This window comes from Marmota flaviventris, chromosome 3, assembly GCF_047511675.1.
Source record: "Marmota flaviventris isolate mMarFla1 chromosome 3, mMarFla1.hap1, whole genome shotgun sequence".
NCBI lineage: Eukaryota > Metazoa > Chordata > Mammalia > Rodentia > Sciuridae > Marmota > Marmota flaviventris.
This window is the reverse complement of record NC_092500.1, coordinates 10,572,098-10,589,148: the sequence shown is the minus strand read 5'-3', so window position 1 is coordinate 10,589,148 and position 17,051 is coordinate 10,572,098. Positions and strand designations below refer to the sequence as shown.

The 17,051-nt window shown below is 61.3% G+C and overlaps 1 protein-coding gene across 2 annotated transcripts; it reads left to right on the top strand.

Annotated features, from left to right (window-relative positions):
* Positions 1-9,457: 9,457 nt before the first annotated feature.
* Cdc42ep1 (CDC42 effector protein 1) lies at positions 9,458-16,827 on the top strand. 2 transcript variants are annotated; one of them, XM_071609501.1, is made up of 4 exons: positions 9,458-9,568; positions 10,923-11,103; positions 13,534-14,241; positions 15,649-16,827. In XM_071609501.1, exons 3-4 carry the CDS (start codon positions 13,779-13,781, stop codon positions 16,308-16,310), a joined length of 1,125 nt encoding a protein of 374 aa, XP_071465602.1. In that variant the 5' UTR covers positions 9,458-9,568; positions 10,923-11,103; positions 13,534-13,778; the 3' UTR covers positions 16,311-16,827. The 2 variants fall into 2 exon arrangements, with proteins under 2 accessions (XP_071465602.1, XP_027805203.2); XM_027949402.2 differs by lacking the exon at positions 10,923-11,103.
* Positions 16,828-17,051: the final 224 nt, after the last annotated feature.

Genomic DNA, 17,051 nt, shown 5'->3' with positions numbered 1-17,051 from the left:
GGCGGCCTGCCTGGGTCTGAGCCGGCTGGAGGGCCTGTGGGGCCCTGGGGGCCCCTCCTGAGGAGCTGGACTAGAGGAACTGCCCCAGGCCTGTCCAGGGCACGCCCCGGGGGTCCTGTGATTCTCATAAACAGGAAGTCCCCCCTCCCCTGCGATGGGCCCTGTGTTGTCCAGGCCCTGGGCTCTGGAGGCCGGGCACTCTGGGACTCTTGACCTCTCCGGCTGCGTTTCCTGTTAGCTGGGCCAAAGGAGAAAGGGAGACTGGGGAGGGGGGTGGCGGAGTGGCGGCCTGAGGGAGGACAGGAGCCCAGTGGGCGCTGGGAGATGAAGGCCAGCTCCTCCGGCCCTAGTAGGTGCTCAGTGAAGCATCTGTGGCCTGCGGCGGGTGGAGAGGGGCCTTTAGGGAGGGCAATATGTTGGGGAGGGGAGACCGGGCCACCTGGCCTGGCAGTGCCCTGTGGCCTGGCCCCATGGCTCGGCATCCCTCCCATTGTCCCTGTCTGGCCCCCTGCCCCGCCCGCGGCTGCCTGAGCCAGGCCACTGTCTCAAGGCCCTTTATTTTTAAAATCCCTGCGGTGTTCCTGCGGCGGCCGGCCAAGGAGCAGAGCCAGCCCAGCTCAGCCTGCGGCCTGGGCTCCGGGCCCAGAGGCGCCGGGGGCGGGGCATCCGGCCTCCCCACAGCTGCTGCTGCGATTCTGGGAGGGCTGCTGGGCCAGCTGGCTGCAGGGCAGGGCCAGGGACCCCTGGAATGCACCCCCCCCCCGCCCGCAGGCATTCACCCCGTGTCCTCAGTGAAAGGACAGAGGCCCCTGAGGTGGCAGCTGGGTTGCATGTGGATGCAGGGTGAGGTCTGTAAAATGAATCTGTCTCCCATGTCCAGTCAGTGACACGTGCCCAGCACCCACTAAGGGAAGGACCTCATGGTGATGAAGAACCAGGCGCGTTCCCTGTTCCAGGGCCGAGGGGCCGCAGGGGAGCTGGCAGAGCGGGGCGGGCAGTTCTGGAAAGAGCCCCAGGCCCCAGGCTGGAATTCAAGAGGCCAGTCCAGCCCTGGCTCCATGGCTTCCAGGCTGTGTGGCCTTGGGCTAGTCACCTGGCCTCTCTGAGCTTCAGGCTGCTCCCCCATAACTCGAGACAATAACAGCTACTGCAGGAGCCTGTGGTCCCCACCCTCGTGGAGCTGGGGTGAGATGGTCCCCACTCCCCACAGGGAAGGAGGCAGCGTGAGGTGGGGCAGGGATGGAGAGGGGAGTTCACTTAGATCCTTGGTCCCAGCTGGTGGGACCTCTGAGCCAGTGACAGGAGCTGAGGAGGAGGGGGCCTTCATCCCCTTCATCATCTGGGGGACGAGTGGAGCGTTCTCGGCAGAAGGAACCGCAGTTGGGGGGACCATGAGAGTCTCCAGGGCTGAGCCGTGGAAGGAGCTGTGGTTGTTACTACTGTTGTTATAACTGTCACTTGGCAAAGCCCAGAGGTGGCCGGGTGTCAGATTCCTGCCACAGCCAAGAGCTGCCCTGTCCCCTGCCCTGCTGCCCCAGGGAGCCGGCTACCCGTCAGCCGAGTGGGGCTTTTATCCACAGAGGCTCGCGCTGGCCCGACTGGTTCTGCCTTTGATCCTCCCAACAGCTGGGAGCTGTGCCCGCAGGGCTTATTATGGTCTACCTGATTCACGATGGGGACACTGAGGCAGGCGGGCAGGATGGTGGTGGTGGGTGGCTGAGCTTTGCTGGCAAAGCCGAGTCACACACCCAGCCCTCAGTTCCCGGGGATCCATGGGTCCTGTGGTGGTTCCTAGGTCATCTAGCCTTGACTCCCCCCCCCAAAATCTGCTGCCTCCCCCGGCCTCTCCCAGCACCCGCCAACCCGATGAGCTATCTCCACACACAGACTCCGCCAGGAGGTGCCACTCACTCCCCGGGCTCCAGCAGAAGAATGTGGCCTGACCCTCCCGTGGGAGCCCTGGCCAGCAGGCCTTGGCAGGAGACAGAGGCTGAGTCAACAGAGGCTGGCAGGGACTCCGGCTGCCCACCACACGGAGACAGAGGCAGTGGGCTGCCCACTCCCCGGCCTCTCTTCCCAGGAGACCCTCGCTCCTGCTGCTCTGGGCACTGGCCCGTCCAGTTAACCCCTGCAGGCCCAAGGGGGAGTGAATGACCTGCCGAGAGAGAGTCAGCGCCCTGTGGAAACTTTCTGTGTGACCTCAGGTAGGTCACTGCGTGTCTCTGGACGGGGGTCTTCACCTGTGAGGGCCTCTTCTTACCCTGAGGATGCTGTCAGAGTCTCTGAGTTTTAATGGCTACTCGGTCCCCTAAGCGCTGTTCATTGAGTCTGGTCAGTCTGGTCTCTGTAAGCTGGGGTGCGAATTCCCAAGTTCCAAGTCAATGGCTGGGCCCTGCTGCCCGGTGCGGATCTGAATCTGAGGAGTGACAGGACAGCGGAGTCCACACAAGGAGCCCGAGCGTCCAGTCATGACACACACCCAGCCTGCGTTGGCGGGGCCTCCCGTCTCAGATGCCTTCTTTGATCGCAGGAATTATTCTTCCCACCTGACAGATGAGAAAACTGAGGCAAGGGAGGGGGAGGAGTTTGTTGGAGACCCAGCTGGGACAGGCTGGACCAGGTCTGGACAGCAGGACAGGCCCACCCTGCGGCAGGGTGGGCGTGCAGGATCCCTGCGCAGCCCCCAGGGTGGAAGGAGGAGTGGGCAGAGGGCGGGGCCAGGTGATTTTTGCTCCATCTCAGGGAGAAATTCTTGGCTGGCAGAGCTGCCCTCTTGGGAAAGTGGTGAGTTCCTGGTCGCCCAGGGCATGTAGGTAAAGGCCACGGTCATTGGCTGCGGGTGCTCAGCCATTCCTGCCCCAGGAGGGGTGGGCACACCAGGGGCAGCCTCCTCCACCCTCGGCCCTGCAGAGACCTTGGCCCCTCCCTGCGGCCTCAGAGCCTCTGCCCTCAGGACAGCACCGTGGGTGCCACAGACCTGGACCCCAAGGAGTGTGACTACCTCCTCGCCTTGGTCCCTCGTGTCCTCATGGGGACCACAGACTGAGAACAAGGATAGCTGAGTCTGTCCCCAGGAGAGTCCTCGACCCTGCAAAGCCAGGAGGCGTCAGGAACCAGGAGGCAAGGTGGGGTGGGATGAGCCCAGGAGTTGGAGTCGGGAGGCCACAGGTTCGATTCCCGCCCTCGTGTGACCAGGCCAGTGCCTGGGCCAGTGCTTTGGCCAGTTTGTTTCTGTCTCCACCACACAAAGGAGACAGTGGGCATGAGGGACTTTACCAACCAGCCCAAGTGGACGGGCTTTTGTCACAAGTCAGGAGACAGAGCCTGTGGGCAGGAGCCCACAGTGAGGGCGAGGGAGGAGGGCACATGAAGCCCCTCGGGCTGAGCTGGGCTGGGGATGGTCAGGGCCGTGGGGCGGGGCTGGCCACAGCCCACGGCCTATCTCTCAGGCCAGGCTGGACCACAGAGAATAGACCATTGTTTCTGCTCCTCAAACGAGTTTCCTGTCCCCCAGCCCCTCCTCTCCCCACCCATCCCCCTCACCCCATCCCCCGCACGTTGAGCACCAAGGTCTTCTGGAGACCCCTCCTCACGTCTCTCCAGGCCCAAAGCAGCCTGGTTCGGCTCTGAAGAACGCAGTCTGGGCACCCAGGTCACACCACGCAGGACAATGGAGTCACCTGGCCCTGACCCCTTCAATGACAGGCGCCTCAGACCCCCACTCCCCCCTCTGTACATCCATCTGTCTGTCCTCCTGGGGTGGGGCAGGAGGACCGGGCCCCACATCCTTCCTCGGCCCCCCTGCCCAACGTCTTGTTCTCCAGGAGGAGGCCGGCGCAGGGCTGGGTCCTTCCCCGCCCCCTGTCCCTGCACATCAGCGGCCGGGTCCAAGCGAGCTGCTAGAAGCTCCACCCGAGGACACTCTTCCACCCGCAGCCCTTTCCCAGAGCCTGGAATTCCAGAGGCGTTTCCGGCCCTGACAGCTGTCTCCTGGAGACACGGCTCCCTGTGGCCTCTCAGTCCGGCCCTCCCCAGTCCCTTGCTGCTCCCAAGACCCCCTTCACACCCGGGAATGGAGAAATAGCCGGCAGACAGACTGGGACTCATCCGCTGTCACCAGGTCCCCAGGTCACCCTGGGCAGGCCCTGACTCTGAGGTCTCTGCATCACTCAGCCGACACCCCATGGCCACGCGCACGCACCAGACACACACACACACACGCACACACGCACACACACACTGAGTGTGCCCAGTCTGCTCTCAGGCCTCCGGCTGGCCCAGCCTCACCTGCCCCCTCCGGGCAGCCTTCTTGGGAGCACCTCGGCCTGGAGCGGGCACGCAGCGGGCACCCAGGTGAAAGCGACCCTGAGAGTGCGGCACCTTGACTCTGCTGCAGCTTGCTGTGCCACCTCGCCAAGTCCCCAGGAGCCTGCCAAGGACCCGGAGAATCCCCACCACAGTGACTCCTGGGACTCTGGGGTAGGAGGAGGGAACCTGAGAGCTGAGGTCCCATTCCGGAGGGTCTCCGTCTCCTGGCCTCCTGCGAGCACTTCCTGTCCCTGAGGTCACCGCGGTCAGGTGTGGACATGGGAGTGAGGATCCTGAGAGTCAGCAGGGTCTGTGATCCCTGCGCCCAGTGGTCCAGCCCCAGCCGGTGCCACAGAGGATCGCCCCTCCCCGCTAAGCCTGCAGCTCAGCGCCTCTCAGGGCCCCCTCCCCAGCTGACCCCTCCTGGCTCAGGTGGGCCCACCCCGTGTCCACTCTTCCCTGAGGCTGCTGTCCCCACCTCTTAACCCAAGACACAAGGCCCAGCTCCAATGTCACCTCCTCCAGGAAGCCTCTGGGCACCTCCCCTATCAGAGCTTCCGCCACTCTTCTGGCCCTTCATCCCCACCAATAGCCCAGCCTCTGTCCCCACCAGACTCTGACCTCTCGAGGTGGGACTGCATCCCTTACTCCCTGTCCCCTCAGGTCCTTAGCTCAGCAGCCAAATAGTAACACCAGCTGCCCTCCCTCACCACCAAGGACAGGACAGGCAGTAAAATTTATAGCTCACCACAGGTATCCAACTAAGGCCAAGGCCAGGGGGCCACTGTCCAAGGTCACTCCACTAATAACTTGAACTTGGGCTTCTCTGGCTTGGAAATGCATCCTGGGTCCTGGAAGGGAGAGTAGGGGGTGCCGTCCCCTTGGCCCCAATGCCAAGTCTCCTCTAAGCATACGGCACCTCTGAAGAGCTGGTGACGGCACAGACCTTTTGAAGACCCCAATGCTGCCCCTTTTCCTGGGGTGCACAGGCGTGTCTGGCCCCTGTGGGAGTCTAGCCAGTGAGTGCCTCTGCAGTGGTCCCAGGAGGAGGACACATGCCCTCATGGGACTTAGTCCAGGTAGAGACAGGGACCCCTTCATTTCCCAAATGTGCCAGGAGAACAGACACTGGGCCCTGGGCCACAGATGCCCAAGGGGAGGATGGACCGGACACTTCCCTGTCCTGAGGGAACCAGGCCCCTGGGGCTGTGTCACAGGGCTCTGCTGCCCCCCATCAGGCCTGCAGACTGGGGGCCATGCAGTTCTGGGCAGGGTGAGGAGGAGGCAGGACACGGCCCGGGAGGGGGACTTTCCCCTTTGGGTGCCTAGGGATGCCCACGGCTGCTGACTAGAGCCCGGTGAGGTTTGGAGTGATGGCCTTGGGCTCAGTGAGTCAGTGTGGCCAAGTTTACCAGCCGCCATCCCAGCCGTCCCCAGGGAGCAAGTGTCCTTTGAACCTCAAAGTCTGGCTGGGTTTTAGCCAGTTCATACATCTGCTCATTGACCCCATTGATTGATCTGCCTGGCCTCTGTCTCCTGGGTGTCCAGGGGCCCATCCACCCGCAGCTGTAACCACCAGTTCATCCACTAGAAAACGGCCCCTCCTATCCATCCATCTACCTGCTCCATCCATCCATTCACCCGCCCTCTTGCCCATCCGTGGACCCACTGCCTACATCCACCCAGTTACAGCCACTCCCCCTCCATGCCACCCTCATCCACCTCCCTCCACCTGCCCATCTGTGCATTCTTCCCCCTCATCTGTCTACCCAGCCATCCACACAGCCAGCCGGCCATCCATCCACCATGTCCACTCACCCTCTATCCATCCAGCATTCCTCTATCCACTGCCCACAAACATCACACATCCACCATCTGTCCATCCATCCATCCACCATCCATCCACGCATCCATCCACCCATATATACATCCACCCTACACCTACCCATCCATCCATCCACCCATCCATCCACCCACCCATCCACCCATCCATCCACCATATATCCACACAGCCATCCATCCATCTATCATCCACTCACCACCCATCCACCAATCCATCCATACAGCCATTCACCGTCCATCCACCATCCATCCACCCATCCATCCATCCAACCACCCATCCATCCACACAGCCATCCATCCATCCACCATCCATTCACTATCCATCCACCCCCCCATCCACCATCCATCCACCCATCCATCCACCATCCATCCATCCATCCACCCATCCACCATCCAGGTATCGGTCCACTCATTTCCCTTTCCATCCTGTGATATACTTACATTGACCCACATCCGGCTGCTGCTGAGCCATGTGGCCCTGATGGCCTCGTCTTTCTCACATGCACACGCCTTGCCTACTCATTAGTAGGTCCCTCCCTCCTGGAGGCCCTCCTTCAAGCTGAGCCTGCCTCCCAGGCATTCCACCTCCCAGCAGCTCCCTTCCCCAGCTGGGAGGCATCTGTTCTGAATCCCGGTTGGTGATAGTGAATCTGCCAGGGTTAACCCTGGCACTCCTGGCACAGCCTCTTAGGAGAAGGAAGGGGCACTGCAGAAGATTGGAGAAAAGAAAGGGGACATGCCCACCCCTGCATCCTTCTCAGGGACACCAAGACCCTCCCTTTCTCCCATATTCCAGAGACACACTGAGTTGGGTCCTTAGGTCAGGAGTGAAGCCAGGAACAGGAAGGTGGCTTACCTGGAGATAGACTTCTACCGGGAAACAGACTGGAATGAGAGATGGGGGGGGGCTCTTTCCAACCTCAGTTTACCCTTCTGTAAAATGGAGCAAGGCCTCCTGACACAGATTGCCATATGTGAGCTGGAGTAGACAAAGTACCTGGTGCATAGCAGGGAGATTCTCAGCCACAGGTGCAGGGGTGCAGGGGATAGCGTAAGTGTGGAGCAGGTAACAACCATGTCCATTAGGACTGCTTTCTCCGCCAGCTACCTGGGGCTTGCAACACTCCTGCAAATACTGACAGTGGCTCTGGTACTATGCCCATTTCATAGATGAGAAGCTCGAGATGCAGAGAGACCAGGTGCTCTGCTGGCGGTCAGCCATCAGGCCAGGATTTAAGCTCAGGACCTTTGACATGACATCAACTGCTTACTGTGCCAGATGCTCCAGGGACCCTCTGACTAGAGTGATGTATCACTTACTGTTCAACCAGGTCACCTTTGAGAGTGAAAACAAGTGCCATTAATAATTACCCTGGGACAACAGTTGTCCCAGGCAAATTGGGAAGCATGGTCTTCCTGCCCAAGTGGAGGCTCCAGACAAGTCACTTCTCTACAAAATGGAAGTGAAGACAGTATTGTCCCCATGGGACTCTCATAAAGGTTCAATGTGATAATGTTTATAAGGGGCTAAAAGGCCTGGTACGCCCGGGCACAGTGGCACTCGCCTGTAATCCTAGCAATTTGGGAGGATTGCTAGGCGGGAGGATTGCATGTTCAGGGCCAGTCTCAGCAATTTAGCGAGACCCTGTCTCAAAATACAAAATAAAAAGGGCTGGGGATGTGGCTCAGCCTAGGTTCAATTCTGGGTACCAAAAATATAATAATAATAAAATAAAAGGCCTGGTATGCATTTGGTGCTCAATAAAAGCTGGTCATAACTAATACTATGACAATAGCCATGGTAGTACTGGTCCCTGTCTCCAGCACCATCCTCCGGTCCCTCTCTGCTCTCACCCAGAGCTTCCAGCCGTACCTCCCTGAGCTGCCTGGCTCGACGTCCTGCTCCTGAGCCCTGACTCGTGGCCCACAGGTGACACGGAGCCCTGGCCAGTTCTCTCCTAGGCCTTGACGGTGCCACCACCGCCCTGATCCCTGTCTCTCAGGGGCAGCCGCCTTCCTCCTCACTGCCAATCCTCAGCGCCTCTGAGACTTGGTGCTCTCAGTCCTCCAGGGGACAACACGCTCCTGGGCCTGCCCCAAAGAAAGATGTCCTGGGCCTTGGTCCTGCTGCAACGCCAGGCGCCTCGTCTCTCCATCCGTCTAGCTGCAGAGATAACCCCGACCTTGATGGCCAGAAAGAGGGCTCAGAGCCAGGGGAAGGGGCACAACCCGCTGGGGACAGTAAAGACCTTGTCTCCCCACCTGGGGGTCATGGAAGCTCCCATCCCAGCCCCTCCTGCCTGCCCCACGGGCCCAGGGCGCCAAGCCTTTGCTTGTGGTGACTCCAGCTGTGCACGGCCATAGCCCTTCCTCTGCCTTTGGCTCCTTCAAGACTTAACTTCTCCCCTGGGAACCTCGATGAGCCCCCACCTGCTGCACGCCGTTGGGGACCTCTCTGATCCAGGACTCCCTGCCTACCCTTAGGGAGCTCACAGACAGAGGGGGAAGGTAGGGGGCACACGTGAGGCAGGGGTCAGAGATCTACCTCCCCTTCTTGGGGTGAGAGCACTGGGTCCCGGGCACAGCTGCTTCCTGCCCCCGTGGGGGAGACTCAGTACCTTTCTGAGTAGTGACCTCATTTACCTGTTCAATAAACATCCTAGGCACGCAGAGCAGGGAACATAAAAACATCTGCCACCGGCTTTGGCTTTGAAGATCCCAGTTTACAGAGGTGGAAACTGGAAGGGTAGGGAGTTGGCCAGGTAGAAAGGGACCCAAGCTGTCTGGCACCAGGTCCCCTGCTTGACCACCACACTACACCTCTACAAGGGGCCTGCCAGGGGCTCGTGCCCGGTGTGGACATGCCTGTCTTGCTGGCACCCCCATGGCCTGTATGGGGTGGAAGGGTGCCGCATGTTAGGACAAAGAGAGTGGACATCCCCAGTCAAGGTCTAAGGAGGTCTCGTTGGCACTCGGATTCTAGCTTCCATCTCCCCAAAGTAAGGCAGGGAGTGGCTGGAGAGTCCAGAGCCGAGCCGGATGCCCCAGGCCTCGCCGGGAGCCTGTGGGGAAGGGTGGGCAGAGGAGAGCCCAGTGGCTTGCCCTGGGCAGCGCCCCTCCGTCCTATACATTCCCACCCTCGCCCTGCCCTGCCCCGGGGCGGCGGGCCGGGGCCTGGCCGGGCTCTGGCGGCCGCGGCAGCTTGGACAGTGCCCGGGAGGGGGCGCGGCGCGGCGGGGCGGGCGCAGCGGGCGGGCGGAGGCGCCCACACCCCGCCCCCGCCCCCGGATCCAGCCGCGGAGCCCGCGGCCAGGGCGGCGCAGACCGGCCCAGCGACTCTCCGGGCTGCGCGCCGGGACGCGCTGCTGCGGTCGCCGAGCCGCCCTGGGACCCTCGCCCCGGGGCTCGCCGAGAGGAGGTAGGAGCCGCTGGCCCGCGGGGCCTCGAAGACCCGCCTGGGTCCGCGACGGCCTGGGGACCCTGCACCCTTCTGGGCGCTCGGGGAGGGCGGGGACTGAGCCCGGCCGCGGAAGGCGCGTCCCATGCCAATGGCAATGCCAAGGCCCTGGTGCTGCGGCGGTGCGGCCGGGACGCTTCGAGTTTTCGGGTGCTTTTGCCCTGTTCCCGGCGGGAGAAGGGGGACAGCGAATGGGAGCGGCGAGAGGCAAAAGGCGCTGCCAGGAGAGGGGCGCGCGGAGGGCCATCTGCGCGCCTCCCGCGCCGGGAGAGGAAAGGGGCGAAACATGGGGCGTCGGGCCCCTGGGCGCAGGCCAGCGCCGAGAGCGGGAAGTTGGTGGGGTCCGGGCAGACGGACGGGCACCCTGCCCCCTCCCCAGCCGCCGCATTCCAAGCTGGAGCAGCGGATGAGGTCATCCCGTCCGGTTCCCCTCCGGCCAAGGCGACCCTGCTCTTCTCCCCTCCCTGTCCCCCAGGGGAAGGTTTTATAGTAAGTCCTTCCCGGATTTCCCATTCCGCCTGCCTCCTGATTGTTTTTGCCCTACTCCAGCCATTCCAGTCCCGCGAAGTTTGAAGCCCATTTTCTAGACTAGGAAACTGAGGCTCAGAGAGGCGCCGAGGCTGGCGGGAAATCACCATCCCGCCGCGGTTTCACTCGCGGCCGGGGCTGATTGGGCTCTATCTTGGGATGGTGGGACCAGAAAAGCGTTTCTCCTTCCCCCTTGGTGGTTCCTCCCTAACGGCCCAGGGTGTTCCCTTCTACCCGGCTTGGAGTGGTCCCCCACAGCTGACCACGGGCAGCTGGCTGTCCCTTTCTAGTCTCCGTCTCCCTATCTTCCACCTCAGCTCCTGAACTTTGGGGGGCAGGAGATGCCAGCCCCTCACCCTCCTCAGGCACCAGAGCCTGTTTCCGGGAGCCCCCATTCAAGCCCCGGACACGCAGGCCAGTCTGGCAGGGTTACCCAGTGCGAGGACGCCCTTGGAGAGAGGGCTCCTGCAGGGAACAGTGGCCTTCAGGATGAGACGTGGCGCTGCCTCAGGGAGTGGGGGTAGGGACAGGGTGCAGCCTGTTGGTGACCCCCAGAGTGCTGCTGCCCCCGCCCATTGCCCTCCACTGTCAGACAGTCCCTGGCCTCCTCTGGACCTCTTGTGGCCTGTCCTAGTGTGTGGTCCCTGTCCCCCAGCCCCAAAACTTGTCCTGGTGCTCCTTACTATGTAGTGACCCCTGACCACCTGCCCAGGCCCCCAGTGAAGTCTGCAGGGTGAATATGAGGCCTCTGGGTACACTGAGGCTGCATGGTGACCACTCTCCCCAGGTCACAGGCACTGAATCTGCAGAGCTGAGTCTCCTACCCCCTCACACTTGCCCTCTCTGTGCTGGGCAGCCTGGCAAACCACCGCTCCCCAGCAGTCTTCACCCCAACCTTGGCCATTTCCTGTGGTCAGGAGGCTCCTAGCCAGGCCCAGACACACTATTTTTTTGCTCTGTGACCTGAGGTAAGTCATTCTCCTTTCTGAGCCTCATTTTTTCATCTGCATAATGGGTATGTGGTATTCCTGGGTGGCCGATAGGAGGGACTTCCACCAGGATACCCAGTGTCCTGCTTACTCCAGTACCTGGTGAGGCACACCTGAGGGCCAGCAACGCCTGTGATCAGCATCAAGTGCCAAGTGACTGCCACCAAGTGTCCCTAGGATGAAAGATGTTAGCCTAAAGGTGTGAGATTTGAACCCAGGGCCACTCTGCTTCTGGAGTGGCCTTTCCACATCTCCCCCCTCCTTTGGGAGGACCCTGCTTGGGATGCTGTTTCCATTTTCCACCTGGGAAGGTCAGTGCCCTGCGCAGCGCCCTGCCTACCGTCAGAGCAGGGCAGGTCTCTCCGCAGCAGGCAGGGTTACATGTAGGAGCACTATTTGGAGATGTCCCAAGGCATTCAGGAAGTGGGACCCTGGCAAGATTGGGAAGCAAGCTGGTCTCCCAGTCAGAATGACCATGGGGTTGAGTGGGGGCAGGAGCCCCTTTTGCTGGGAGAACAGGGGCTGCCCCAGAAGCTGGGAGTCGGGGTGGGAGTGAGGTGGGTGTGGCCACAGGGCTGACACTTGCGACTCCGCCACATGACATTTCCCAGGGTGGCCTCTCCCCCACCAGCTAGTTCCTTTCCCCCAAAGACTTCATCCTTAATCTCTGGAGCAGGGAACCTGGCCCCTGCCTCGTACCTGCCACGTGACTTTGGACGGGTCTTTCCCCTTGGGACCCGCCCTCCCTGTAGCGCAGGCCACCCCCCCAGGCTGGCGGGCGGGGCTGGCGGACAGCCGGATGACGTCATGGGCTGGTTGGCCAACTGCAGGGCGCTTCACAACTTCAGCAAACATTCCGCGAGGACTTCTCGGTGCCGGGGGTGCCAGGGCCAGGGATGATTCAGAAGTCCCCCCCAGGGGGAGGAGCCAGGGCTGGGGGAGGGTCAGATGGTGGGAAGGGAATAGAATGTAGTCAGAAAACAAAGGGAGCTTTGTCCTGTGTCCTCTTTGTCTTTTATCTTGTTATTTAACCTATTTTGAATTTCAAATAACATTAGAAGGGCGGTGTTAGGTTTTCACGCTCAGAGGTGGCACAAAATGGTAGGGGGTGGGCACTTGGGCCTCTGTCTAGGTGTTCTCGCCAAAGATGGTTATCAGCTTTATCAGCTGAGGTCCTAAGTCTGTGGAGGTAAGTGACTTGCCCAAGGTCACACTGTGAGGACATTGAGTCCCAGCCTCCCTCTGGGGGAGGGTTGGCCCTTGAGCTTGGAGGTTATCGCTGGGATCTGTGATCAAACTGGTCTTGATTTGGCCCTTGCCACGTGCAGAGCCCGGGCTGGGAGGGAGGAAGAGAGGGAGGCAGGAAAATCCAGGCAGGTGCCCGCCCTCCCCGGAAGTGGGTCTGTGGAAACCAGACTGGCGGGCCCCCTCGGGCCAGCCCAGGGCTTAGGTGAGTCAGAGCCCTGGGTTCAAGTCCCGACTGGCTCTCTGGATGCGACCTGGAGCGGGCTTGGCCTCCGCTGGGCCACGGGAAAGACGGATGTCAGACCAGGATCCTGGCGTCTTCCAGCGGGACTTTCTGTGACCCTCCGGGGAAGGGGCCTCTTCAAAGGGTGCTTAGAGAAGGGGAGCTGGGGAGGATGTCGTGGGGACCCAGGAAGGGGGGAAGGAATAGCTTTGGGCACATGCTGAGGGGCACCAAAATTTGTTCCCTGACTCCGAGGCTCCTACATCCGTTTGACGGACTGTCCCATCAAGCCCTTTGCTGGGTCCTGCTCAGAGCCTTCAGGAGGCAGCTGGGAAAAGCCACTCTGACCACGAACCCCTTTTGCAGGAAGCTTGGTGAAGGCACAAGTCCTGAGGGACCTCTGGGCGGCTTTTTAGCGCTCCCGAAGCCTGCGAGGGGCCAGGGCCTCCTCCTCCTGACTTCTGGGGGTGGAAGAGATTTTAGCCCCGGAGGAGGTGTCTTGCTCCAGGGCTTGGACATGGGCCCCACGCACCATTCCCTGCAGTGTAGACAGCTCATGGCCCCTGCCTCAGTTTCCCCCTTTGAATGCCGTGCCTTGCTGGGCACTGTGGTGTGGGTTTAGTGACTGCGGCAGGGCAGGCGCTGGCACCTCCGGCCCTGGGCAGCGGCCACTGTGCCAGCGCACCGGGCAGCCTGTAGCTTGGTGGGATTGGGCCCTGAGCACCAGCACCCGCGTCAGCACAGCATTTCAGACTCCTCTGCGTGGACCCCCACGGCGTGTCCCTCCTTTGGGCTCAGCCTTGGGTCAGTGACCTCCATCCATGTTGTGGGGAGTTGTCGTTTGTTTTCTGGGCCGTTGTTTGGACCCAGGATTTCCTCCTCTGCACCAGGCCTCCCGTCACATTGTCACATTGCATTACTGTCCTCTGTCCTCCTTCCAGGTCTCCACCCCTGAGCAGGAGAGGGACCGCCCACCTTTGAGGCCAGGTCTGTGCCTTCTTTGCTCCTGGACCAAACGGGACCGTCTGCAGCTGCTCCCCCAGGGCTTGGGAGAGTGTGGACTCCCAGGGCCAAGGGCCACCCCCTGCCATTGAGAGGGGGGCTGAGAAGGGGGCCCTGAGCCCAGCCCACTGGCCTCCCCAGCCCCCGGTGGGCATGGACCAGCTGCCCTGAGCTGCCAGAGCCCATGCCTGGCCCCCAGGGGGGCGGAGGAGCCCCCACCATGAGCCTGGGCAAGCTCTCGCCCGTGGGCTGGGTGTCCAGCTCCCAGGGAAAGAGGCGGCTCACTGCAGACATGATCAGCCCCCCGCTCGGGGACTTCCGCCACACCATGCACGTGGGCCGAGGCGGGGACGTCTTCGGTGACACCTCCTTCCTCAGCAACCATGGTGGCAGCTCTGGGGGCACCCACCGCTCACCGCGCAGCTTCCTAGCCAGAAAGCTCCAGCAGGTGCGGAGGGTTGGGGTGCCACCCCGAAGGATGGCATCCCCTCCAGCGCCCTCGCCGGCTCCCCCTGCCATCTCCCCCATCATCAAGAACGCCATCTCCCTGCCCCAGCTCAACCAGGCCACCTACGACAGCCTGGTGGTGGGCAAGCTCAGCTTCGATGGCAGCCCCACGGGCTCCGCAGATGGCCGCTCCAGTTACGGTGAGATCCTGGGTAAACTGCCCCTTCTCTCTCTCTCTCTCTTTGGCACCAGGGATTGAACCCAGGGGAGCTTAACCACTGAGCTGCATCTCTAGCCCTTTTAATTTTTTAAATTTTGAGACAGGGTCTCACTGAGTTGCTTAGTGCCTCACTATGTTGCTGAGGCTGGCCTTGAACTTGAGATCCTCCTTCCTCAGCCTCCCAAGTCACTGGGATTACAGGGTGCACCACCATTCTTGGCTCTATCTGCCCTTTTCTAATGCAGAGGCCCAGAAGGTTGTTGGCTCTAACCAAGACTTCCAAGTGAGCCCTTTTCCCAGGGTGGGGAGGACTAAGGTGGTGGGAACCGACTTGCTACCCCCCCCCCCCACACACACACACTGGTCCAGAGGGAGAAGCACTTTCAGTTCCAACTGCCCCTTGCTTGCTGTGTGACTCTGACAAGCCCTTCTCCCTCTCTGGACCCTGGTTGGGCCTATCTACCCTTTCTTTCCCCTTTCAACTAAAGCAGCCCCCTACTGTCAAAATGGTGTCGTGGAGAGGCTGAGAACCTGTTTCTGCCTGACTCCTAGGAAGTCCACTGACCTAAGTTCAAGTCCTTGCCCATCTAATGAGTCCCTTGGCAGTGTGGCTGGGATTCAGTGAAATCATCCATGTGCCAGGTGAAATGAGAGCTGGCACATAGTAGATGCTCAGGACACTTGAGCCATCAATGTTACTTAAACCAAAATTCCTGTAACTTGATGAATTTGCAAAACTGCTCTCACGGAAGTGCCACGCTGCAAGACCCGCTCACCTGGGAAGCGTGGACCCCTGCTGCCACCTGGTGGCCATGCCTTGCCCGTGGCTTTGCCTGTTGGTGGGGGTGCTGCTCTGAACCCCACCAAGGACTGGTCCACACGAACCCTCATGCTCAAGTGCTGGAGGCAGGGGCTCCACCAGTTGACCTTTGAAGGGCATGTGCCGGTCCTTAAAGCCTGTGAGGTCCATGCAGTCACCCGCGGGCTGCTGGTTCCATCCTGTGTCCACAAACCAGCCTCCTGGTGTGGGTTCACCTGCTGCCGTTTGCCAGTGTCATAGCAGGGTACCTGGGGACCGTGGCTAAGTTCACATTGGGCCCAAGAGTCAGGAGATCGGAGCGCCACCCTTCTGCTGTGGCCTTGGGCAAAACCTTTCTTTCCCCAAACAGCCTGTTTTCTTCCGCGTACTGGGAACAGGGAGCAAGACCATCTTCAGTTCCCAAGATGGCAGGAGACCAAGGGCTCCCCCATATCGGGAAGAGGGGTGAAACAGGACAGAGTGGGGAGTGACTTACTAGAGGCCACACAGCCAGCCAGGGCTCGTCCTCCTGGCCCTCCCTCCCCGCGTCCTGCTCCCAGCTCTGACCTGCTTCCATTTCTCCTCTAGGCCTGGACTCGGGATTCTGCACCATCTCCCGTCTGCCCCGCCTGGAAAAGCCCAGCAACCCAGACCGAGACCGAGACAGCTCCTTCCCCACTGAGCCTGAGCTTCGCCGCTCTGACTCCCTCTTGTCCTTCCGCCTTGACCTTGACCTTGGGCCCTCTCTCCTCAGTGAGCTTCTAGGGGTCATGAGCCTCTCCGATTCCCCTGCAGCTGAGACCCCAGGCGCTGCCACAAGCCCCGCAGGACCTGCCACAAACCCTCCAGGCGCTGCCACAAAGCCCCCAGAACCTGCCACAAACCCCCCAGCACCTGCCACAAACCCCCCAGCACCTAACCCCACTGTAAGTCCTCTGTCTCATGGACATTTCCCCAATGGGGTGACTGCTAAGCTGGGCCCAGTGGCTGAAGTGAGGGCCAACCCACTGGGAGAGGGTCCCCGGGGACCTGCCGACATGGCCCTGGGCAGGCGTTGGGGAGCGGGATGGGGGGGCAGCCGCCACTACACCGAAATGGATGCCCGCCGGGAGCTGGTGGAGGTGCTGCCCCAGGCCCGGGGCTCCTGGGAGAGCCTAGAGGAGGAGTGGAGGGCCCCCGTGCCCAGCACAGTACAGGCCCACACCTTTGCGTTTGCAGATGCTGAGGAGGATGACGAGGTCAAGGTGTGAGTGCAGGTCGAGGGCTTGGGGACCTCATGGAGAGCCGGGGGCAGACCAGCCCCTGGCCTACCAGAGTTGGCTCCTGCCAGACAAGATGGGGGAACCCACGTCCCCCTAAACCCCTGCAGGTCTCTGCAGGGCAGACATGGGAGAGAGGACAGGAGACCCACTTTGTCGTGGGACCTGGGTCCCCAGCGGCCATGCTGAGCTAATAGGCCTCCCTTAGGCCCCACCCCAGCCATGCCCACCAGCTGGGGCCCCCCTCAAGATGTGTGGCCTTGTGCCAGATGAATGCCATGGGGACTGGGGGGGGGGTCCCACACAGGGCCATGTCTCCTCTCCCAGTGGCACATCTGTCCCCAGAGGGTCCCTGCTGTATTCCCCAAAAGCCCCATCCCAGGCCACCCCCCCAGCCCTCCCACTTGTCTCAGAGAAAGGTCCTTTGCAACCTCTTGGGAAGCACCCCGCCTTCCTGTGGACCCCAGACCTGCCTTTGGGGCCTGATTAAAAAGGCTTTTTGATAAAAGGTGTCCTGCAAAAAGCTTGGGGACCAGCATTAGGTCCCCTGCAGAGACACCCTCCCCTCCTGGGAATTTGGAAAGCCAAGGTCACCCCTGGGGAGGGCTGTGGGGTGGTGAGTCACGGGCAGGAATGCCCTGAGATAAGGGCCCAGGTGGGAGCCTTATCTGCAGTTTCTGGAACAGCCCCTGCCCCAGGTGCCTGGAACCAGGTCTGCCCCACAGTCCCACA